This window comes from Silene latifolia, chromosome X (genome assembly GCF_048544455.1).
Source record: "Silene latifolia isolate original U9 population chromosome X, ASM4854445v1, whole genome shotgun sequence".
NCBI lineage: Eukaryota > Viridiplantae > Streptophyta > Magnoliopsida > Caryophyllales > Caryophyllaceae > Silene > Silene latifolia.
The window spans coordinates 318,319,284-318,344,551 of record NC_133537.1 but is presented as its reverse complement, the minus strand read 5'-3'; the positions used below and the strand labels follow the sequence as shown (position 1 = coordinate 318,344,551).

Here is a 25,268-nt window from a genome sequence, read left to right as displayed (position 1 = left end):
TTTTATTTCATTTCACATGTTTTAACCATAAAGCATTTTTCACCCTTGGTCCTTCATACCATGACGGTTAAATCCGTGTTTCGGTGATAATATTTGGCTAATGACATTTAAAAGGTATTTTAAAGCCTTTTATTTCATTTCTTTACATTTTCAAATAAGCATATTAGTCCCCAACACAAAATCGTCCTTGGTTCTACATACCATGCCGGATTTTAACCCGGGTACGACGATGAGTATCGACTAATTACATTCAAATGGATTTAAAACAATTAGTCCATAATCTTTTTTCAAAACTATTCATGCCAAGTTTGTCAAATCGAACCCGACACCGAATATTATCAAATAATGATGATTATTTTAGTCTAGTTCTTCAAATCAACAAATGCGGTCTAAACGACCCCTTCAAATCAAACCGGGTTCAAATACCCATTTTCAATACGTTCTATAACGTTTTCTAAAAGGTCAGAACGCGGCACATAAACCGTGGGCTAACCCGCGCCTAAACAGGCTCCCCATTTCTCATTTTCAAAACCAGAGGGAGGCCCCTTACACCGCCGGCTGGCTCGCGCCTCTTATAGCCGCCCAGGTATACAGGCCTGTTCCTTCCAAAGATTAGTCTAGGATTTATCCCGACTCCGGTTAACCCGGATATAGGACGGATCAGATGACTATTTGATTATCCAAAACCATATTTGCAAAATGCCTTACTAAGACAAATGGATCATGTTATGCACCCTAAACCTAATACGGTAAATGGATGTATAATTTCCGTCTTGCATGCAAATCAACCATTAATCCAACTCGACATCTTATACTTGATACTTGGATTAAATCAACCGACTTAGAAAGCTCTCACATGTTAGGTTTAAATCATTGGATGCGCATTCATGCATTTAAACCGTTTTATCAACTTTGCATTCAACCAACCAAGATCGATCAGTATAGGCCGCTAAACGCGGGCGAGATTGGGTGTCTGATTAAAGGGCTTCCCAATACGTACCTTCACCTCTTACTCAGAAACTTTGGATAGTGAACGACCTTATCCAGGGCGTACGAGAGTCATTCTAGAGATAGGATGCTAAAGAGGGACGATTTTCTTATCTTTAGTACCTATGTCAAACGCTGCTTTGTGCTTCGATTTGACCGAGGTATAAAGTGGAATTCGAACGGGTTTCAGGCATCCCACAAATGCTTGGTGGCGACTCCGAACATCTCTAATCGTTTCGAGACCCTTACCGAGACGAAATCGACCGATCTAAAACGATCCGGTCGAAAGCACCTTTACGCCGCCGAGCGTGGCTTTCAAAAAAGACCGCTGCCGTTGTCCACAGATCGGCTGGGCATACGCAGGTGGGCCCATGTCCACAGTTCTCTTCCACGTCACTACTCCTCTCGTTCGGTATTTCTAATCCTTTTCATTGTTACTGCACTTCCGTATAACAGTAATAATTGGGAGGGGTGAGGAATTGGAGAAGGTTGTATGGATGCTACTAAGCTCTGATGATGTTGATCAACCAAATAATTTGACCTCCCTTGCCATTGTGGGGATGGGAGGGTTAGGGAAAACCGCATTTGCCCAACTTATCTATAATGATCCTAGGGTGTCGAGTGCATTCGAACTAAAGAGTTGGACTTGCATTGCCGATCAGGATCAGTGGAACTTGACCGATCTTTTAGCCAAGATTGTGAAAGAACTACCTATAAGTAGTACGCGTGAAACCACTACTTTAGAACAAATACATATTGAAATCAGGAAACAACTCGGATGGAAAAAAATATTTACTTGTGTTAGATGATGTGTGGACTGAAAGTTACCATAGATGGCAGGACCTCAGAAATTTTTTGGAGGTAGGGGCAAGTGGGAGTCGTATACTAGTAACCACACGTTCGAAAAAAACAGCTCAAATCGTAGGAGATGTTCGAGTGCATGAGTTACAAGGTTTACGGGAAGAGGAGTCATGGTGTTTGTTTGAAAGAATGGCTTTTCTACCAAAGCAACAAGAAAATGTTGATGATGAATTAGTAAAAATTGGTAAAGAGATTGTGAAAAAGTTTGCGAATGTCCCGCTTGCTATTAGAGTAGTAGCGAGTCTTTTGCGTGGTGAACCTAAGCCCAAGTGGATATCGTTTCGAGATAAAGAACTATCTAATATTAGTAAAAGAGACGATACCATGAATAATATACTACGGCTAAGTTAAAATCAGCTGGACTTTTGCTTGAAGAGTTGTTTCTCTTACTGTGCTATCTTTCCCAAGGATTTTGTCATTGATAAGCAACTGTTGATTAGCCTTTGGATGGCTCAAGGCTACATCAGAGCCGAAGATGTGGGCGAAGAGTATTTTCTTATTCTGTTACAAAGGTGTCTTTTTCAAGATTTAGAAGTTGACGAATTGGGTGAGATAAGACGGGCTAAGATACATGATCTCTTGCATGATATTGCTGAACAATTAGCTGGAAAGGATATCTGTAGATTAAGCTCTAATGGTCTCAATGTGGGTAAGACAGTTCGTCATCTCTCTCTTTTATTTGAATTTTCTCCACAGGAGACCTTCGATGTGACTCTCATCCGCACTTACATGAGAAATGGTAAGGAAAATGCGCTAAGGTCTGTGAAGGAAGTTGGCTACATACTAAGGGGTAGTTCAATATCAAATTGGACATGCTTGAGGTCATTAGATTTAAGTTATTTATATGCTACAAGTTTACCGGAGTCAATCGGTGAGTTGTTTCTTTTAAGGTGTTTAAATCTCTCGGGGTGTGACATGTTGAGTGTGCTTCCTGATTCAATCACAAAGTTAGTTAATTTGCTGACATTAGATTTATCTGACTGCTTTTATTTACAAGAATTGCCAAAAAATATGAGGAAACTACTTGACCTAAGCACATTAAACCTAACAAATTGTGAAAGGCTGATACGTATGCCTTCTGGCCTGGGTTCGTTGACCCGTCTGCACACTCTGGGTTTATTCGCTGTGGGGCTGGAAAGTTTAGAAGGCAAGCAGTGTTCTGATGGATTGGAAGGCCTACGATCCATGAGTAATCTCAAAGGGTTTCTTGAAGTCCGAGTTTCTGTCAATAATATTGCAAACTATGTTAGGGAAGACCATGACGAGGGAGCTTATCTAAGCAATAAGGAACGCCTAAAGAAGATTTATATTAAATTTACATGTACCAATTTTACCAGTGACTATATGGGAGATATATCATTCAAAGACAGAGAGTGCGCGCGAGTGTTGCTGGAAGAGATGCAACCACACCACGATCTCAAGGACTTGAAGTTGGAAGGGTATATTGGGGAGATAATGCCGAGATGGCCGAGGAGGGAAGATAACTTGACATTATTTCATCTCCCTAATCTTGTCACTTTGAATATTTCCTATTGTTTATGGTTGCAATGCTTGCCTTCACTGGAAGATTTGCCATTCCTAAAAGATCTCACGCTTGTGAATTTGCCGAAAGTGGAGTACTTGGTGAAGGCTAAGCCAGAAGCGTCTTATTTGGGCGAAAGATTGTCATTATTACCAAGCCTCCAAAGACTCTTTATTAGAGACTTGCCCAATTGGAAAGGGTGGTGGCCAAGATTGGTGTCAGGCCTGCAGAAGAAGCATCTAGTAGTGTCGAATTTTTTTCCAAAATAGGCTTCAAATACAAAGTAATTCACGAAATAGGGTACATTTGAAACAATTTACCCAAAATGGGTCCATGTAGGATAGGAATGCACGAAGTTGTGCCACGGAATAAGTCGCTTAGCGACGGAGAAATGTATTTTTGGACAAAAACGCTCCAGGGGTGAGCGACTACAACAGTTTTGCTAAAAAAAATTAATAAAGTGGACAGGGAGGGGAATAGAACCCGCGATCAATGATATCCCTGCTGACCAACAATTAACCACCAAGCCAAGTTTATACTTGGTAATTTATACATGCAGTTATATTTTAATAATAAGCCATACAAGCTACAGCGGGTATTAAATGCTTTTAAATTGAACAATTAATGTGGATACATTTAATAAAGCGCTAATCTTAAGCATAGAAACTTGTTTGGGCCGGTGGTTAATGTATTAATTCATATTGGCAAGAAGTCCTGTGTTCGATGCTACCAAAAATGGTAGCGATTTGAATCCGAACCTAGCTTCGGTGATGACGTGGACCCATTTTGGGTAATAAGTTTGAAAGTAAACCCATTTTGTTGATTTGTTTGATTTTCAGCCCCATTTTAAGAAAAGCTTCAGTAGTATCGGTACCAGTCCCCTGTTTTGCTCAACTAAAGAAGCTGAACATAAGTTATTGCCCGTTGTTGGAATCTTTTCCAGTGTGTTCGAGTCTGGAATATGTATCGATTGACAATTCTCATCAAGCTATGGTATGGGATGATATAGGCGAGTTCCAGGATTTTTTACAGAACTTTTTACCGTCAGATTCGAAATCGAGTATTATGAGTAATTGGCGACTTCGAATCCGACATAGAGAACATTGATATTGATACAAAATTGATGACTGCCCTGCACCGCTGGATGTCAAGACATGGCTACAATTCCATGGGAGTCCGCTGCGACGATTGATTTTCGAGAACTTATGGCGGCAGGTGTTAATGTTTGACCTCAGTTTGTGTTAATGTTTGACCTCAGTTTTTTTTATATAAATGCGAAATACTTTTTCATTTTTTTTTAAAAGTTGTGTCATTTGTAAATGGAAAAAACAAAGTGAAATGAATGGAATACAACAGTGATAGTAAAATATGTTTGTTTAAGTTGTTTCTTTACCAGTTTGACGAATTGATAAAGATTAGTTTTGTATGCTTACTTGCAACAGTGATGAGTCTAATGATGGGGACTTGTGAATTGATTTTGCAACAGTGATAGTAAAATATGCTAAAAGGACTGAATGCTTGAACCATTCTGATGCTACCAAAAATGGTGATGATTTTCAGATGGCAATGAAAAGATAAGTGTATGATTTGCTAAGAGGATTTTGACACATTTTCGCAGAGGACTACTGATTGCTGCCGAAAACACTAAGATATATATTGCGAAAACCCTTCCTAAGATGCAGATTGAGGTAACTCTTTGACTCTTTCTCTTTCGTTCTGATGATCTTCAATGACAATGTTTCTGTTTTACACATGGAACTGTGTAAATTTCATTCATGCTGTGTTTTGTCATTAAAAGTCATATCCCTTTTCCTGTAGTAGTCTTCCTGCCTCTGTGAAATTTACAGCGTGGCTGTAGTGTACACTTTCATCGCTTACTAGTTAAGCTATTCAGTTTGTTTATAGTCTGTGATCTTTTTCCCTTACAGTGCCCCTCTCCTCAATTCATGTTTTCCACTGGTATAGATAGGCTTGTGCATCAACTACTCTGCAATCCCGAAGGGATTTCGTGCTAGGGGAGTGTATAAGGATGATAAATTTGATAAGAGTTTATTACTTCTTGTTGAGACGGTCTTCTCCCAACAACGTTCCGGTTGTTTGTGTATCTTTATAAAAATACCACTCAGTGAATAAAAAAGAAAGACAGATGATTGAGAGAAAGGAAGCATATAATAAGGAAAATGCCAATTCGATCCTCTTTAAAAAAAAAAATCCTATCATTCAGTATATGTGTGTATATTTTCTCTTTCGAAAATCTCGTCTTTTTGTTGCTCAAGACATCAGTTCTTTTGTTTTATTTGCCAGGATGATAGCAAATAAATGCTTGTAAATGGTGAATCGAGATAATTGACTTCCATTGTTTTATCACTTTGTTAAATATATACAAGTTGTATAGGAAGTGCTATATAATTGGCCCCAAAGACAACAAAAATTCAACACACCTACAATAATCAAGCTCCCTTCTTTGTATACCATTAAGCTCCTTCCTTTGTATTCCTTTTTCCGTTTCTGTTTCATAAACTACCCAAAAGATGGACTTGGCAACAGTATTGTCTGTTGTTCAAACCATCATTTCTGCAATCCAAACTTTGGATCAGCTCAAGGCCACGTTCTCCTTGTATCAATATAAGGAAGAGTTTGAACGCCTCGAAAAAACAGTCAGCATCGTCCAATCTGTTCTAGTGGATGCTGATGCCTACCAAGGTGCGCTCAGTCAGCAACAAACAATTTACATTGAAGAGCTCAAAGATGCCATTTACGACGCTAATGACGTGCTTGATGAGTTTGTCACTCTAGTCAAGCAGAGGAAAGCTGTCGTCGAGACGAATCATAAACTGTCTAACAAGGTGCGATCATTCCTTTCTCGTTTTAGTCTTCGTTTTCACAATCTGTCTCGCAAAGTTATGAAAGTAAATAAGAAATTGGATGGCATTGCATCAAACAGTGATAAGTTTTTGTTTAAAGTTGGCAATGAGCCAAAGAGGTTTATAAAGCCAGAATCATCTTCTTTGGTGTCTCAAAATGATACAATAATAGGGAGAGGTGCGGAATTGGAGAAATTTGTGCGGGTGCTACTCAGCACTGATGATGTTGAGCAACCAAGCAATATTTCCTGCCTGGCCATTGTGGGGATGGGGAGGGTTAGGAAAAACCGTATTTGCTCAACTTGTTTATAATGATCCTAGGGTCACGAGTGCATTCGAATTGAAATATTGGACTTGCATTGTGTCACGGTCCGCTACTTTTGCCGGACCGTGGCGCGCACCTTTGCCCGTCTCAAGGCAAGATGCAAGCGACAAGGATCTTCGTACTAGTGAGGGATCGCCCACTAGCACGATACTCGGGTCTCGGGGTGTGAGTCGGGATCCTAGTGTCGATCCCACAAACACGGCTTGTTAGAAAAGTGAAGGCTAAGAGTCGTTCACAACAAAGCAACAACAAGCAATACGAAGGCACAAGGTAGGAAGTAGATTTTCATTCACTGGTACTCCCTAAAGAGAGAAATATGATAGTTACATCCTGGTAGCAGGAAACATTGATTTTACAAGTTTAGTTCAGAATAGCGATATACCTATTTATGGAAACCTATTCTAAAACTACTAAGAAAATACTTACTACAAATGTACAAGGGAAATGAAATTACATAAGTATAAATAAATCTAAGGGTTCAAGTGTGCGGATCGTCACACTCTCCCCCACCTAATCTGTTGCCGCCCTCGGCAACACAAAAAATCTTGAATGGTGCTTCAGTGAGACATCCTCGGTGAGCTCTGACTGTCCATGCAGTGGGGATTGGCTTGTACAACTCGGCTTGAATGTGCGCTTCGTCCCAAACAATGACTGGCCTCTTCGTCCCCTCAAGGATAGGCTGGAGTTCCTTGACATAGAAGCTGTCGAACATCATGTTCTCCAAGTTCACCACGTGCTCCTTGTCTCTTGGGAACGTCCACTTTGCAGCTGCTTGAAAAGTCCTCTCTCGGGATTCCTTCAAGTACTGGCCCCAACAGACCTTCATCTTGTCTCTCGTCACTTCAAAGACTGCATTCAAGGGAATGTGAGATCTCCGACGCCGAATCGCATTTCGGCGCGGCCCCCGATGGTACAAGGCCTTCTCTCTTGGGTCGATCGACCCGAAACCGAACGTCGATTCAAGACATCGACGCGGCCCCCGATGGTACGAGGCCTTATCTCCTGGGTCGACCGACCCGCAAACCAGGACGTCGATTCAAAGACATCGACGCGGCCCCCTGATGGTACGAGGCCTACTTCTTTGGGCATCTCGGCCCTCATTGTCTACTCCTCGGTGAGGGGGTAGACTCTTCTTTCGTCCCCCAGGCCACTTAGCATTGTAGTTAGCATGGGTCTTGTTCGCCCTCGGCTCCACTGAACCTTTAGGCATTCTCCAAGGTCGCATCCCTTGTTTCGGCGTCGGTATCACCCTCATAGCCGAAATTCGATGCTGCCCCTTGTCTTCGTCGTTGTCTACCGTCTTCACTACAATAGACCCCATTAGTAGCATCGATCCGTCACTCGGTTTCAATACTACCAATGCTTTCTGAAAGAACTGCATCCCGAGTACTAACTTGAAGTCATCCAGCGGAACGGTGGTGAAGTCGAGCTCCCCTGCCCACTCACCCACTTGGACCGCGACCTTCTTAGCCACTCCTTGGACGCGTCTCACTTTTCCATTGACCGGCTTTAGGCAGCTGTTAGCATCCCGCAGAACTAGCCTCAACCGATCCGCTTCCTCTTTCGTAACAAAGTTATGGGAGGCGCCTGAGTCGATCAAGGCTCGTGCTTGCTTCCCATTCACCATCAAGTCCACGTACATGAGCTCGTTGGATTTCTTGGCGGAGGAATCTTCGTATTTCCCCATCGCGCTGATCCGTTGAAGTGAGCCCATCCGTGGTTGGTCTTCACCATCACTCGAGTCTTCGTTACACTCTTGGTGATAGTTGGTCAACGCCCCATCAAGATGTTCTTGAGCCCCTTTCGGCATCTTCTTGAACATGGCATTGAACTCCACTTTGTTCGGACAATCGGCCATTTTGTGAGGACCCTTGCACACAAAACACGCGAACGGTCTCTTCGTTGTGGAAGCAGTAGAGTTTCCCGCCTTCGAAGACGAGCTTGAGGGCGAGTTTGTAGTGCTCGCCGATTGGGCTTGACTTCCTTGCGAGCGGAACCGACTGTTCCCAACTGAAATGGCGCTGTTTTGTGGCCTTTGTCCATTGTACCCACTCTGTGACGCACCGCATATTCCCCGTTGGTGCCACCACTCTTGGTGCCTCTCGCTCCCCGTGAAAGTCGAGCAGGCGCTCCGCAGCCGATATGGCCGAAGACAGAGTTTTGGGATTCTGCCTCATGACCTCCTGTTGTGCCCACCTCTTCAACCCATCAATGAATTCGAATGTCATGTCCGTCTCGGACATTTCGGTAATCTCGAGCATGCACGCTGAGAATTCCCTCAAATATTCCCGGATTGATTTGGTGTGCTTGATTTCCTTCAACTTCTTCCAAGCAACAAACTCCGTGTTCTCGGGGTAGAAGTGATCCTTTAAGATCCTCTTGAAGTCGGCCCACGATGTCATCGTAATCGTGCCCGCATCGATTTCCTTGTACCTAGCCCTCCACCACATCTTGGCATCGTCGACTAGATACATGCTTACCGTGACAACTTCCGCGTCTTCGTCGAGCCCACTTACTCGGAAGTATTGCTCCATATCGAAGATAAAGTTATCGACCGCTTTCGAATCCCTCGCCCCATCGTAGGCACGAGGTGGAGGTGCCTTCACCTTATGGCTCCCCACAGATTTCCCGTCATTGGCCACCGCTTTCACGAGCGTGGCGCAAGTGTTCTCTAACATCTCGACCTTTCGATGCAGATGATTGATCTCTTCCTCCCGATCGTCGGGGATCGCACCACTGATCGCTTGGATGCGGGTGTCCATCCCGTCCACCTTCGTCTCAAGGTCACAAACCGTCTTTTGCAACTCCTCGAGGCTCGCAGCCATCCGCATAACGATGTCCTCGAGTTTGGGAAGCTTGACTTCGATTGCGTCCTCTAAGGCATCCACTCGGTCCTCGATTGTTTCGCCCATTTTCTCGATCTCGATAAAAAAATGCGGCTTGCAGATGCCCGTCCGAAGACCGGGCTCTGATACCAAATGTCACGGTCCGCTACTTTTGCCGGACCGTGGCGCGCACCTTTGCCCGTCTCAAGGCAAGATGCAAGCGACAAGGATCTTCGTACTAGTGAGGGATCGCCCACTAGCACGATACTCGGGTCTCGGGGTGTGAGTTGGGATCCTAGTGTCGATCCCACAAACACGGCTTGTTAGAAAAGTGAAGGCTAAGAGTCGTTCACAACAAAGCAACAACAAGCAATACGAAGGCACAAGGTAGGAAGTAGATTTTCATTCATTGGTACTCCCTAAAGAGGGAAATATGATAGTTACATCCTGGTAGCAGGAAACATTGATTTTACAAGTTTAGTTCAGAATAGCGATATACCTATTTATGGAAACCTATTCTAAAACTACTAAGAAAATACTTACTACAAATGTACAAGGGAAATGAAATTACATAAGCATAAATAAATCTAAGGGTTCAAGTGTGCGGATCGTCACACATTGCTTATCAGGATCAATGGAACTTGACCGATATTTTAGCTAAGATTGTGAAAGAACTACCTAGTAGTAATACACACAATATAACCTCTTTAGAGCAGATGCATCTTAAAATTAGGAAGCAACTCGGTGGGAAAAAATATTTACTTGTGTTAGATGATGTGTGGACCGAAAGTTACCATAGATGGCAGGACCTGGAAAATTTATTGGAGGCAGGGGCAAGTGGAAGTCGTATAGTGGTAACCACACGTTCGAAAAAAACAGCTCAAATCGTAGCAGATGTTCGAGTGCATGAGTTGCAAGGCTTACGGGAAGACGAGTCATGGCGTTTGTTTGAAAGAATGGCTTTTCTACCAAAGCAACTAGAAAATCCTGATGATGAATTGATTGAAATTGGTAAAAAGATTGTGGGAATGTGTGCAAATGTTCCACTTGCTATTAGAGTAGTAGCGAGTCTACTGCGTGGTGAAACTAAGCTTAAGTGGCTATCATTTTGCGATGCTGAGTTAGCTAATATCAGTGCAAAAGATGACACCATGAACAATATACTAAGGCTAAGTTACCATCAGCTTGACTTCTCCTTGAAGAGTTGTCTTGCTTATTGTGCTATCTTTCCCAAGGATTTTGTAATTGATAAGGAAATGTTGATTGTCTTATTTTGTTACAAAGGTGTTTTTTCCAAGATTTAGAGGTGGATGAATGGGGTGAGATTAAACGATTTAAGATACATGATCTTTTACATGATATTGCTGAACAAGTAGCAGGCAAGGATATTTATAGGGTAAGGTCTAATGCTTTAAATGTGGGAAACAAAGTTCGCCACATCTTTCTTTCACCTGACTTTAGTTTACCAGAGACCTTCAATAAGACTCACATTCGTACTTACCTAAAAACTTATAAGTCATTAATATACTTCCCTTCATTAGATGTTGGCTACATTCTAAGTAGTTCACTATCGAAATGGGCATGGTTGAGGTCCTTAGATTTAAGAAAATTGTCTGCTAAAAGTTTACCGGCATCAATCGGTGAACTGTCCCACTTGAGGTGCTTAAATCTTTCGCTATGTTATAGCTTGAGTGTGCTTCCTGATTCAATCACAAAGCTAGTTAATTTGCAGACTTTGGATTTATCCTACTGCATGAGTTTAGAAGAATTGCCAAAAAAATTGAGCATGCTACTTGACCTAAGCACTTTGAACCTAACATGTTGCAAAATGCTGAGACATATGCCTTCAGGCATGGGTCTGTTTACCCATCTGCATACCCTGTGTTTGTTTGTGGTGGGGCAGAAAAGTTTAGAAGACAAGCAGTATTTTGATGCGTTGGAAGGCCTACGACTCATGAGTAATCTCAAAGGGCCTCAAGGAACTAAGAATTGTAGATTTGCCCAAATTGAAAGGGTGGTGGCCAAGATTGGGGTCAGGCCTGCAGAAGAAGCATCTAGTAATATCGGTACCAGTCCTCTGTTTTGCTCAACTAAAGCGTCTCTACATAAGTGATTGCCCGATGTTGGAATCTTATCCAGTGTGTTCAAGTCTGGAAAAATGTATCAATAGAAGATTCTTCTCAAGATAGGGTATGGCATGATAAAGAGGAGTTCCAGGATTTTTTACAGAATTTCATACCGTCAGATTCAAAATCGAGGATTATGAGTATTGGGGACTTTGAATCCGACATAGAGAACAATGATATTGATCCAAATTTGACGACTGCCTTGCACCACTGGATGTCTAGACATGGCTATAATTCCATGGGTGTACTGTCCGCTGTGACGATTGACACTTATGGTGTCAGGTGATATGGGACTATGGGAGGGATTCAATCTATCTGAGTAAGTGAAATGGGTTTGTGTTAATGTTTGACCTCAGTTTTTGTATATTAATACTGTTAATCTGTACAGTAATTGTTTTCTTTTAAAGAGTTGTCATTTGTAATGGGAGTGCAACCAATTTGCATCCAGTCCAGAATACCATGCCAACTACAGCGTCCTTTTTCGAGTGGTTATAAAATGTCCCTAACATTTTCAACAGATTTCCAGTTGATATTAGAGAGTCCCAACTTTTTTAAATTACATAATTAAACATGGAGTAGATAAAAAAAAACATATTTTGAGAATAAAGTTAAAGTGGTTTTTGAAGAGGATTGGGATTTAGGAATGGTATTAGGATGGTACACAGGATTGGAAAAAACAAAGGATACGATGCTTTCTAGTTTCCATCCTAGTCAATTTTGTACGTATATTTGTTAATCAAGCTCCCCTTACTTTGTCTAATCATGAGATTAAATCTTTTAAAGCTTAGATTGTATTGATTGGAGCCCAGATGATTAGACAAAGTTAAAAGGGGACTAAATTACTTATTTTCGCGTTATTCGAAGCGTTTCCATTGTTAATTTACCTTTTTATTAAAAATGTTTAGGGTATAGTTAAATTTTTATGGACCAAATAATTGACACAAATACTGTGTTAACTGTTTATCGATAGCATCTGACAACAGATGTGCTCTCATACGCCATTTATGGTTGACTTGTATCTTAAAGACCGTGTGATAAGGAGCAATTTCTAAGAAAGTTCTGATCACAAATCAATTTGAATAGCTAACCACCTCTCGTATTTGGAGTAAACAATCCATCAAAACCTCAGTAATAATATAATATGGCAAATGGCTTAAGAACTACTCGTACATCATATAAGTGAATATTTTTTTGTTTCGTATTTATGCAAGTGAATTTTCTGTTTCGTTTTCCCTTGTGAACCTGCAATGTATAGTACATCTACTCTCTGATAGTCTGACGAACCATCATGTTAACTCTTCATGATATTATCGAAAGCAATTAGGCATGTACTGCGTATAATTTAACAAATAAATAAACGAGGAAAATGATCTTTTTGGTTTTATATTGCGGTCTTGGCTGACATGATTATTATCAAGCACCAAACTTAATTAGACTTGATCAAAGATGTCTCTGCACATTTCAGTGTTACCAGGGAACAAAATCATCAGTTTGGAGTCTATGAGAGCCGCTTTGTATATTGTAATGAGGAATTATATGTCGGTCTCCTGTTTATGGCTTTCGTCAAGGATCTGGTTACAGTTGTTCATGGAGCGCGCGTCCAACAGACCTTGATTCCACAGTTTGATCATAAACAATCTCCAGCACCTGTCAGTCACACCCAACACGATTCATTACAGCAAAAATGTTGACAACAATAATTACACACTTTTTTATGGGATTTTCTTCCTATGTTTTGGTGGGTTTCATCTCTCCATAGAAGAATTTGCGGAAGATCAACATTCGCAAGACCTGACATGTGGCATTGTGATCGTACCAAAAAAAAAAAAAAAAAAAAAAAAAAAGGCATTGTGATTGATGCTATAAATTCGTCTACAAATTGTGAAGTAACAGTGTTGGACAAAATTCATCCTTTTCAAACATCAACAACTACATACCACTAAACAAAATAAAAAATAATACTTCTAGCTAGATGCTTTCAAGATAGTCGCATAAATCAAGGAAATCTGTTCATCATCAACATTTTTTAGCCAGCATATGAACACGGAAAGTGGAAAATGTGGTAACAGAATGAATTATGAAGTTACAGAAGAAAGCTTGCAAGCAGATTGATAAGTATAACTCGAATAAACACCAAACTAGGAAAAGGTGAGAAGGATTGGAAGCAAATGGTATCTTCCCTAATTGAGATCGAGTTTTCGAAATGATACCATCAACTTACCAAATCAGAGCAGGAACTTGGACAAGATCAGGCCCGTGCAACCGTGAAAAAGCTTCGCAAGCCCAGGGGATGTGGCCGTCAGCTATCACACTGCAACCAAATTTAATAAAATAGTGAAAACAAACAATTAGACAAGATTGCTCACAGAGACATTTTGTAGAACAAAGAATAGGAAAAGAAGGCATAAAGTTTCTTCGGGATGGTGGCCTTAGATAGGTCAAACATAAGCAACATATCTCAGTCAAAGGTGATCGAATGCGGGCTTGGATTAGGCCCAACATGGATTTTTAGATGCCAGAAAAGCTGATTAGAGTCAGCTCTGCGTAAATTTCAAAATAAAAATGCTAGTCTACACTAGCTTCATCTGTTAGCCAGGTTCAGTAGGTTGTCCCTCCAAAGAACAACTCTTACTTCAGTACCAGATTCAAACTGACTGAATAAAAAAGCAAGGTTGATGACACATACTGCTGCTTTCGGACAAAGGAGTTCCAGAGATGCATCATTTGTTTCTCTTCCTTAGAAACATCCACAAAGTCGTCCAGCAACTGCAACGCACAGTATACCGAATTCAGCACATTTAATAAAAACACTACGAATAAATATAATTACAAAAATCAGGTTTAAAAGTAGCAAACCCTTCTATCTTCTAAATCTGCAACATCGTCATCAACTTCATCTTCACTATCATGGTCTGACAGAACCTGCTCCAAAGCCATTGGCTACAAACGCCAAACAAAAACATTTACATACAAGGACAACTTTATCAAAATCAATGTTATATATTCCAGTTATGCTTGAAACTACAAAGTGCATGTATCATAAGATGGAAAGCACATCTGAAGAGTCAAATGAACCGTCTTTTGTTTGATAAGTATCATATGAGAAGTATTATCCATCCAGCATTAACAACTTGTGAGGCTTCCTCCAACATTCGATTTGTCGTGTACAAAACCAGTAGAACAAGACCCCTCAGATGTCATCTTGTTCTTAAGCTATTCCGTGTCTATACTTTGTACACTATATCATGCCTTTTCCCCTAATCAATAAACTAAACCAATGATAAAGGTGGCTGTCATATGTGGTCGAACGCATATCTCAAACTAAATTTCTGTTATTAGTACTCCCTCCGTCCCGGTCATTCGTTTGCCTTTGGTTCTGGCACAAAAACCAAAGGGGAGGGGACCATTTGTGGTGGTTTTTTAGTGGATGACGAGTGGACCATAATGGATGTGTGATCAAATTACAATAAATAAAACCTTTCTAATATAGAAAGGTAAACAAATGAATGAGACACCTGAAAATGAAATAGGTAAACAAATGACCGGGACAAAGTGAGGATGATTTAAGAGAGAATAATATTATTATAGTCACATGGAAATCATCTCTGATTTTTTGGAGGATAGTTGCGTGTATCTGAGTATTCGCCCTCCCTCAATTTCAAACGGAGCACTTTCATATGCACTAGGTAGATAATGAGATCAACTTAAAGCCAATAGGCAAACTAAGAACTAGTCCAAACAAATAGCAGTCAAAAAAGATTAAGATCACCATACTTGTGCTCTGTGAGAGTGAAAAAATTGTCTTTTCTCCAATAAAGCACGACTGAAAACAAAAGAAAAGGGGGTAAGTGAAGGAAACAAATGATCAATTATTAGAAACAGATTCAATGATGAACAGCACAAGAGGGAGAATATCCCTCTCATTCATAAGAAGTCCTGAGTGTGCTGTGCTCAGCAAGTACTATCGTGATTATGAGTTATATTTTCAGCGCATGTTGAAAATTTGAATTTCAACTTTTTTATCAACAAATAATAAAAACAAAAAAGGTTGTAATGCGTTGGGAACTCATTGAGATGTTTAACCAAGAAAATCATCACTCAACGCCCAAACACATCAACATTGGTTGATGATGAACAACAAAGTGAAAAAACTATAAATAAAATAGCGGCGAGCCGCTGACAGACCTTCTATTGTCGGATCTTTCAGACAACTTCCTCGTCTTTGCAAACTGAAGCATTGCAGGAGGAGCAAGAGTACTTCCTGGTACGTTAGATTGAATGCAATCAGGATCTGCAAAATGCGAGTCGCACACAGTAGTCAGTGATAATATTATAATCAATGTTCTAATGGTTAACAACAGTGTACAGCTTAGTATACCATTCAGAGAGTCATTGACACTAGAACTCCGAGCCCGTTCAATTCTACTTGAATACGCATCTGAAAGAAGCATTCCATCAGTACACATTAGAATATAATGAACATGGCCATTGTGTGGAATAACACCAGAAAAATATTCACAGATAAACTGACAATATCCGAGGGACCTTCTAGACTAAAACTTGGTTAGTGAAAGATAATTCTTACAACGATAAAAGGAAGCGCTAAACATAGAAGTCTCACATTCTGCTAAGAACTAAAAATTAAACTGAAAGGTTAAAGAGCATACCATCTGCTCTGTTCAGCAGATCACTTGCAGCAGCTGCAATATCTGATGTTAAGGTAAGCGGTTGAACATGCTTTGCCTTGTCGAGTAATCCTTTAGATTTTCTTCTCTTAAGTGGTTTATGACTGTACAACAAAAAATAAACAACAAAGCTTAATCATTAGAATATGTTGGTGATTTGTCTTTCAAGCGACAAACCAGATGACTAGTGCTTACCAGAAAAAGAAAATAAGCTGCTTTTGATCAATTCCACTGCCAAAAAGCTGGAAAAGAATGAAAGCAATAATTTAGGATACAAATATAGAACGAAGAATCCACCAAACGTAGGCAACACAGAAATCCCTTCTCTTTTATTATATTTTTCATCTATATCTCAAAATCAGCAGTGCAAGCAAAATCAGAAGCTGTATAAAACAACAACAAAATTCAACAAGCAGATTACTGCTCCTTTACCAGTCCACACAAAATTAGTAGTAGTAATGTGACATGTTGAAGTAAGACCACAAGAAGTAGAGCTTGAAAAAGCAACTCTAAATTGTATTGCTAAAACATAGCATAATAGTTCCTAACGATGCACTAGAAGCAGGAGAGCAACAAAGGCAGGGTGTGACGAACACGTTGAAATAGGTTCTAGAAGCAGGAGAGCAACAAAGGCAGGGTGTGACGAACACGTTGAAATAGGTATCATATACCAGAGTACTAAAGTATGGATACAGCTCAATGAAAGTTTAATTTGACTAAATCTACGCACACAATAATATGTCCAAACGAGCATCAAAATAGATTTGTGGACCCTAACTGGATAATCCTTCTGGAGTTTACCTCAGATCTACATATGTCAGTTTTGACCGACACATTCACAGCTTGAAGCTCTTCTGTCACCTACAAAGTACAAAGTGGAAAACTTAATTAAAATATAGCAAAAAAAAATTTACAAAAAGTGACACTGTAGATTACTAAAATGTACATACCCAGAACTCAAAGATGAAGAGATCATGGAATGAGGGTAAGTGAAGTTTCAGCCCCTGCAAATTCATCGCAGTAGACATTAGCCTTGCTTCAATTAGCACGCACAATATAAATACAAAACTAAAAAAGAGACTAACAACCTCAAAACTTGCACATTTAACCAAGCAGAAAGGACACGAGAAATCCTCAGTCACTGCAAAGGCATCCAAAATCAATCCAGCAAAAAGAATGATATGTTAAATAATGGGAGCAAACACAAAAGAAGACAAAATATAAAAACAGAAGAGTGTTCAATAGCATAGCAACATCATTCCATCCATTTAAAAGAAAAAAGTCATCTTACAGCATAGCAGCCCACGTAAACCACAAAAAGGGGGAGGGAGAGATAGGAGATGGCGAAGTATGCAGAGGGAAACGATTTAGAGTACGAAGCACTACGGCTAAGTAATTTTCTTATGCACATATCTTGGTGCCCCATACACTTGAAAAAGAGAAATTGAGGGGGTAGAGGGTGTCAAGTAAAATGAACACTAAAAAGTTGTCCCCCTTTCTTCTTGTAGGGGGGAGATGTTTCAAGTAGAATGACTGGAAAATACATTAACATGTAGCTCAAAAGGGAACAATCAATAACTTTTATACTTGTGAAGAACTGTTACCGCAGATTCATGCTACGAATAACATACAACACAAAAGCTGGAGAAAAGAATAAAAAAGAAGCTAGGAATAATCCAATTAAACTTTAGTGGTAAGATTATCACACAGAGCACGATAGGTTACCTTCAGTCCTCTGCAACTTATTGTTGTAGTACCTGTAGTTGAAAATTACGTTGCCAGTCCTCAACCTTAACATAGAAAAAACAAAACTCAAAATTTGAGCGCATATCAAGGAAGCACTCATGTTTGCTGAAATTCTCCATATAATAAAAGGAATGTAATTCTCTATAAGCTCCAGGCATAAAGACAAAAAGGTCGAGCAAAGAAATTTCCTATGACAAAAACACTACAAGTACATTAATAAACCATTAATTTACATGGTAAATTACCGGTGTGAAGAAAGAGGAGAGCATTCACAGCGAAACTAGGCGGTTGCTAGATAGAAGATCATAATAATAGTAGTATTCAAAAATAAAAGAAGCCAAAAGGGGAAAACAACAAAGAGGTCATTCTAGACATTTATCTACTCAACCCTGAAAAACCTAGCTTAAGTACACGAAATCCCTTATTTTATACTCAGAACTATATAACACGTCTAGTTATAACTACTGGGAAGGTAAATATTTTAGGGGGAAAAAAAGTAGCAACGAAACAGTAAAATTAAGTGATTTATACATTGACCAGTAGATTAAAGAGAGGAACGGAATTACCCCAAAACATGAGATGGTGATGCCCGAACGTTGTTGTATGTGCAGGGACTGTAGGGTGATTTTTCTTTGGCTCCTCGCTCTTCTGCAGAAATCGTCACTTGAACTTGCGACAGTGTGTTCTATCAGAAAACAAATTTTGGAAAAAAAAATGAGGATAAAGAAATTTTTTCTTTGTACGTAAGTTGAACCTTCTAGCACAAGTGGCCTATTTTAAGACAAAACTTGAAGATAATAGAAGTGGGTCAACAAACCATGTCACTGGAATTTTCAGGTACATGGAATGATATACAGCTTAATTCCCCCGCAAAGCCACACTGCAAAAAAAACATCAGAGAAGGAATTTAGAAGAACAAGAATAGAAAATAGAGCAACTTGAAACGTAGTTCCTTTCAGTGACAAACCTGCTGCTGGTTGACAAGGAACTAATATCAATACTGAAAAATAGGGAGCCAATCATGGATAGGCAGATAGTCCATTTTGGCTGCTTACAAAACAAGCACAACTAAACATGCAATTAATACCAATTCAAAAAAATTATTACCTTTAAAACACAAGGATGCAAGTCAACAGTTGACAGCATTTCGGCTCTGTCACCTCTGTTCAAGTTTGGAACTTTTTCCCACGATAAAAAGAGTGATTTCATTGATATTTTACCCCATAAGCAGGGTTTTTCAGCGGTTGCTGCAATAAAATATAAAGTTAATTCACTTCCAACTTTCACTACCACTCTGAAACATAAACAGCAAAGAACAATGTGCAAAAGCACAATAAGAGTTGAAAAAAGATCTGAGGATGCGGTGCAAAAATACTTAGAAACAATCATCCCAGGATGCTCCATATTTTTAGTAAGAGAGGATATGCAGCTACTTCTCATCTCACCAGTCCAAGTTTTTAATATGGACAATATGGAGTACAGAAACGCACCAATAAAATCACTCGACATAGTAGTAGCCCTGAACAATGTGATTCCTCTGCTTTTCCTTTAGCACTTTATAAGGCTCCTAGGCTTGTTAAGAAAGTCAAGCTGAAGATGCTACATTTAATAGGTCTTACATTGAAAGAAGAATTTATTTAAACTTTCCCTAGCAAATTTTTTAAGCCAACTAATATATTTTATCATCTATTTCCATTTCCGATGGAGACAAATACTCATTATTCTTTGGTTTTGGATTATGATGGAATAAAGCAAAATGACTAACTAAATAAGTTGTGTTGCTTATTTACGAAGATTGCATACAATTTTCATATTGGGTCATCTAGAAATAGTCTCTCCATATTGCTAACATGAGATTAAGGTTGCACCCATCCACCCCTACCCTTGCGAGGGCCATTGACACACTAGGGTAATGCTGTTGTTTGCTTGTCTATTTCTTCCTACAACTTCTTAGGTCGTTAGCTACAAAAGTGCAATCTTTACAGCCTCAGTTAAGGTTCCTACATGAGATTAAGGCTGCATACATCCACCCCTACCCCACAATTTGCGGGAGCCCTTGACACACTAGGGTAATGTTGTGTTTTGTTGTTGTTTGCTTGTTTATTTCTTCCTACAATTTCTTGGGTCATTAGCTACAAACGTGCAACATTTACAACCTCAATTGAGATCTTTCAAGTAAAAATATCTTACATGGAAAGGATAAGATATTTGGATGTTCTCTAGATGGATCAAAACCATTTGAAGCATATGGCCTAGCTGCACCAAAGAAGAGAGAAGTGGAAGTTAAAGAGACAAAATGGAATATGACCAAATCAAGAATAGTGAAAGTATTTGAATCAGTCAAAAAATATGCCATAAGGTATACCATAACTAATGAACAAGATGAAAAGTGATCCAGGGTTAGCTTCTCGCAGTAGCTTATTCATTTCTGGTAAAATAAAGTTTGCTTTTGCGCCATTTCCGCCTTCTTCTCTGCTCGAATTTGTAAGCGTTCGAACACTAGTGTAGCGATAAACTGCAGTGCGCTATTGGCAACAGCATTACAAAAAAAATGGCTAAAATGTTAAAAGTTAAAAGTTGATAAGGTGCTAAATGCTAATTTAACCAAAGAGCTAGTTCCAAAGATTAGAGTGAGTTACTCAAAACAAATATAGATTGCTATTGTCGTAAACGAAATAACTATAACTGGAAGTACCAAAAACAAAGATTGTCCTAGACAGTACCTCTGAGCTGGGAACATCAGACAGGAGCCTAGCCAAGATGATATGCACAGGAAACAATCTTGACACTTGTAAACCATCATCCAATGTCTCAGACAAAGATACTGACATCCGTATCCTACAAATCAACATAGATGCCACATTATATTGAATGTATGTGAGCAAGCCATCACTATTAGAAATTAAAAATAGTCAATCCCCCATGAGTACAAAATGCTTATCATAGGAATTATATGCCGGAAAGAGAGACAAGGGGAATAAATTTAATACACAAATCTTGATGGCAATGCATTACTTACCAGTATTCTAGCAGAAGTGCACTTGTAATTCAAGAATGAATCAAAATAACAATAAAGCAGAGTTTTTTTTTTCTTTTTACAAGATCAAAAATCAAGCAATGAAGAAAATAAAGATTATTTGGTACAATAATAACAATGCAAACTGTGAAGTACCTTTTGTGACACCTTGCCCGTACTTTGTAGTGTAAGCATCGCTGTAAAAATAATGGCTACAAGACAAACATATTCAGTCAAAGAATGATCCATTCAGTAAGACCATATCATCAATACGATCAGAAAGGGAGGGGGCGGTGGGGCACATCAAGTATATCTTGCTTACTGACAATTATTACTTCCCACCGCCACATAGATTGCCTTTGCCACGTTCCATGCTAGATAATGGTGTACATCTGTCAATGGTGGTGGACCTAGGGATTGTATTCTCCAGAAGAGTAATCACACTGCCAGTAATTCTGTAAAAAGTTCTGCTACTATACTTGCTGAGCGCATTTAAGTAATAACATGGACCAATATTTTACCTCATAATTCAACACCAAAACATTGTTGTCGCTATAGCTTTCCATTAATATTTCAATTGAATCAGATTTCGCGTTTTGTTCTATATAAATGTCATGACTGGGTAGACACAGTCCATGGAGACTAAGCAAACATTTATTGCTTTTATCACATCTCTAAAGCTGAATATTGATAAGACCCAAAAGTTTACCCTACCCATAAACTAAATCCTTGACAAAGCAGGTGTAATAGCCCATCAACAAATAAATAATTTAAAACCAATCTTACATTTCTTACAGAGCGACGCTGAAGAATGTTGTAAAGCTCTACAGGTTTACAGTATACTGAAAGGCTCTGCTCAGCGGCAACTTCCTCTTCAGCAGACATGTGAACTCGAGAATCTTGACGGCATGACTGATCTCCACTTCTAGATTGGCTGCAATTTAAACGGGGTAAAATAGTAATGTATTTTTGTGCCCTTAGCATCCCTACAGAAAGTTTAGTACTTCTGAGGGGGAACAGCTGAGTGACAGGGAGATATCCAACCAGTCTCCCACTTCATCGTACCCACGTATGATACCTAGACATACTTACAATCATCTGACATGGGTGTCTGTTGTGCCAAGTATCTACTTGGCTACTTGATCGGGAAAAAAATGCATGTTTTGGCTTAGAATGAGCAGTCAAGTGTCACATCCATGTGCCAGTGCGAGAGTCAAAATGGGTAAGCGGGGTAATATGAAGAACCAAGATAAAACAGGTCCCAACTCACACCAGAATAACCATCTACTACATTCCTTAATATTTAGAGGGGGAAAAAAAGAGAACTCAGAACTACGACGAATTCAATACAAAATCCCTGAAATAACAATCTCACAGAGCCAATGGTTGAGAAAGGAGGGAGGGTGATCTATACAACCTAACATGTGTATTAAATGAATGATCTATGAAATGAAATATGAAAATGCATAGATTGCATACGTGCAGAAGTAACCAACCACTGATTGTAGTATGCAAACACCAAGAGAGAATACACAATAAGGTGCTATACCCATACATAGTTTCTCGAGCCACAAGAGGTATGCCAGGCATTCTTCACTTCTAACAAGATATCTAGTATTTCATAGCCCTTCGAATATTATCAATGCAATGCATTGATGGATGAAACTCCTGTAAAAGTTATTCAAGTAATTAGAACATATGCACCATCCATGTTCATGTTGGCTAGGGAATTACTCCTATGGGTTTGCTTGGAATGAGAGTAATTATTAAGAGAGTAATGAGAGCTAAAATAAGAAGAAATAATAGGAGATTGGTGGTTTGTGTTGGTTGTGGAGGGTGGAAAGAGGAGGTGAGGAAGGAATTATTACCTCTATATGGAGGTAATTATTACTTGGAGGGAGAGGTAGGGAACAATTACTCCCTTAATGGAGAGACTATTTCACTATATTTCCCCATTTCTATCCATTTCTATCTCCAACCCCAATTCCTTCCCTCCAATTTTTAGTTTATTTTAGCTTTATTACTCCCTTAATAATTACTCCCATTCCAAGCAAGCCCTATAAGGTAAAACCAAGATGAAACTACAATACTAGCACAACGCAAAACTCTTAAAACTGGCGTATATCAACAAAGCTATACTCAGTCTCAAATTCAGTCAGTTTAGAACCTCAAGCTTTAGCTTTTGTTTACGCAACTATTACAATCACACTTACAATAGGCAAAATGCATTCACTTTACATACAAGGTACAATTGTAACCAACATTAACCACAATAGCTGAAAATAACTAACCTACAAAGCTATGAAAAGCGGACAAAACGCAAATTCAAGGACAGCTTACGAAAAGTCACCAATTACAGCTATAGTTGCTTTGTATTTTCTATGGTAAAATGCAGCAGATAGTTTAATATGAACGGAATGTTTAGTACTGCTTTATCTATAAAAAGAAATCATAACACAAGCTAAATAACCAGGAAAAAAAAAAGAGTTGGAACTTTGTCATGTAAGTATGTAACAGGTAACATTAGACACGGAGATGTGGCTTTTGTTTACGCAACTATTACAATTACAATTGCAGTAGGCAAAATGCATTCAAATACATACAAGATACAATACTATCCAACAAAAGTCACAATAGATGAAAATAGAAATAACCTAAATAGCCATGGAAATCGCAAAATTAAGGACCGCTTACGAAAGGTCACCAATTACAGCAGAAGCAGATATCCATAAAAGGAATTCATACAACAAGCTACATAATCAGCAACATATACAGTAAAGACTTGAACTTTGCCATGTAATAGGCAACATTATACTTCAATTTGCTAATATTCGATTCAAATAGAAAATTTAATCAACGGGTTTCCCAAATTTCACAAATTGTCACCAAATTTATCAAATAAAAGGTATATAAACAATACCCAGAAGCTCAATCACAACATTTAAGGTCTAAAAATTGCAATACAGTGCAGATAGTGATAAAAATAGCAACGCCCAGAAAGCACAAACAACTCAATTAATTGTCACAACAAAAAAGAAACAATCTTTCTACTCAATCTCTATGAAATTATACGAAATCAAATTAAAAAATATGAGAAGGGGTGTAAATTTACCTGGGGTTTGGATTAAAGAGCTGAAATTGGAGCTGGATTGTGATCGGAAATTAATATAATCGATGAATAAAAGCTAATTAATTGGACCCGGTGTAAGGATGAAGTTAAAAAAACAGCTAGAATATGAATAGTATCAGAGAAACTGGTAGTTTGAGAAAGAGGGAAGAAGAGAGTCAAGACTGGAGTTAAAAAGAGAGAGAGAGGTTGCAAATTACAAGTGACAGTAAAAAGCATCATTCGACAGCAACTCCTTAATTACGTTTTCCTGTCTCCTGTGACTTTGTGAGACCATCCTACGCCAAAGCAGGGTGAGGTGAGATTGACCCGATAACCCATATCACAAATTGTGCTCGCGTTTGGGATGCCAGTAGGACGGGTAAAAGCGAGGATGAGTACCGTGTTCGTTATACTCGGAACCAGGGTTATCTAATTCGCTCAACCAAGCTATGAATAATTACGAATTCAAATTACATCAAATTATGGTCTTTGGTTATAATTTTATCGAATTAGGCTCAATTTTAAGCGAATTGCGTATTGGTATTACGAACTCGAATTGGTCGTATTACAAATTAGGTAACCCTACTCGGGACAGTACGGTAGGTGTGGATAGAGGTATCAAATACTCAAATAGGTCAATCGGCAGGTCATTTTAGGTCTACCACCTATTTCATTTGGTCGGGGTGGACCATTTTGGGTCTAGGGCAATTTCTTATGTCAAGATTGGATCACTTCAAATTCTGTCATTTTCGGTTATGGGACATTTTTCTAGGTGTGGAATTATAAGGATGAGGGGTGAGCAAGGGAAATAATCAGTGACATGCTAGATAGAGGTGGCAATTGGGTCACACGGCTTGGTTATGGGTCGGGTCGAAGCGGGTCAGGTCATATCGGATTCGGGTTGTATGGGTCAAGTCGGTTACGGTTCATGTCGGGTCATTTTCAGGTCATCAGCGGGTGGCAAGTCCGGTCGGGTCAGTATCGGGTCAGATTATAAGCATATACTAGTTTTCAAGCCCGGCCGTTGGCCGGGTCGTTTCACTACATAGGCTTTTCAGTTCCTATTGTTGGTAAATAATAACATGTTAATTACGCAGTACCCTTAATCGCATTTTTGTGACATTCGATACAAATTCGAAGTTGGAACACCCGTAATTTTAAAAAGAATTCTACTTTACAATCAAATGATTCTTCTGAACACT

General features: G+C 39.3%; 3 protein-coding genes across 5 annotated transcripts; 2 read left to right on the top strand and 1 right to left on the bottom strand.

Annotated features, from left to right (window-relative positions):
- Window positions 1–1,977: 1,977 nt before the first annotated feature.
- On the top strand, window positions 1,978–12,100 carry LOC141620625 (uncharacterized). Its single transcript, XM_074437447.1, has 5 exons — window positions 1,978–2,079; window positions 2,257–3,617; window positions 4,989–5,058; window positions 10,014–10,518; window positions 10,638–12,100. The coding sequence occupies exons 1-5, from the start codon at window positions 1,978–1,980 to the stop codon at window positions 11,495–11,497; spliced, it is 2,898 nt and encodes a 965-aa protein (XP_074293548.1). The 3' UTR covers window positions 11,498–12,100.
- On the top strand, window positions 4,660–7,139 carry LOC141617820 (putative disease resistance protein RGA1). 2 transcript variants are annotated; one of them, XM_074434961.1, is made up of 2 exons: window positions 4,660–5,058; window positions 5,675–7,139. In XM_074434961.1, exon 2 carries the CDS (start codon window positions 5,902–5,904, stop codon window positions 6,544–6,546), a length of 645 nt encoding a protein of 214 aa, XP_074291062.1. In that variant the 5' UTR covers window positions 4,660–5,058; window positions 5,675–5,901; the 3' UTR covers window positions 6,547–7,139. The 2 variants fall into 2 exon arrangements, with proteins under 2 accessions (XP_074291062.1, XP_074291061.1); XM_074434960.1 differs by having other exon boundaries at window positions 5,299–7,139.
- Window positions 12,101–12,849: 749 nt separating the features above from the next.
- LOC141617819 (polycomb group protein EMBRYONIC FLOWER 2) lies at window positions 12,850–24,294 on the bottom strand. 2 transcript variants are annotated; one of them, XM_074434958.1, is made up of 23 exons: window positions 24,070–24,294; window positions 22,507–22,625; window positions 21,744–21,891; window positions 21,114–21,169; window positions 20,665–20,779; window positions 20,307–20,466; window positions 20,132–20,197; window positions 19,049–19,188; window positions 18,759–18,821; window positions 18,508–18,626; window positions 17,921–17,985; window positions 17,284–17,336; window positions 17,146–17,199; window positions 16,997–17,056; window positions 16,391–16,437; window positions 16,178–16,299; window positions 15,889–15,948; window positions 15,696–15,801; window positions 15,285–15,333; window positions 14,367–14,450; window positions 14,197–14,276; window positions 13,732–13,821; window positions 12,850–13,157 (listed from the first exon to the last, which is right to left on the bottom strand). In XM_074434958.1, the coding sequence occupies exons 2-23, from the start codon at window positions 22,545–22,547 to the stop codon at window positions 13,043–13,045; spliced, it is 1,893 nt and encodes a 630-aa protein (XP_074291059.1). In that variant the 5' UTR covers window positions 22,548–22,625; window positions 24,070–24,294; the 3' UTR covers window positions 12,850–13,042. The 2 variants fall into 2 exon arrangements, with proteins under 2 accessions (XP_074291059.1, XP_074291060.1); XM_074434959.1 differs by having other exon boundaries at window positions 22,513–22,625.
- Window positions 24,295–25,268: the final 974 nt, after the last annotated feature.

Coding starts and splice junctions, on each gene's coding strand:
- LOC141620625 (XM_074437447.1), top strand. CDS start 1,978: ATGGCTTTTCTACCAAAGCAACAAGAAAATGTTGATGATGAATTAGTA. Junction 2,080..2,256: donor ATGTCCCGCTTGCTATTAGA/GTAGTAGCGAGT, acceptor ATCTTTCCCAAG/GATTTTGTCATTGATAAGCA. Junction 10,519..10,637: donor TGCTGAGTTAGCTAATATCA/GTGCAAAAGATG, acceptor GTAATTGATAAG/GAAATGTTGATTGTCTTATT.
- LOC141617820 (XM_074434961.1), top strand. CDS start 5,902: ATGGACTTGGCAACAGTATTGTCTGTTGTTCAAACCATCATTTCTGCA.
- LOC141617819 (XM_074434958.1), bottom strand. CDS start 22,547: ATGCCTGGCATACCTCTTGTGGCTCGAGAAACTATGTATGG. Junction 18,627..18,758: donor CTGAAAATTCCAGTGACATG/GTTTGTTGACCC, acceptor GTTTTCTGATAG/AACACACTGTCGCAAGTTCA. Junction 15,334..15,695: donor GAAAGATCCGACAATAGAAG/GTCTGTCAGCGG, acceptor TTTTGTTTTCAG/TCGTGCTTTATTGGAGAAAA.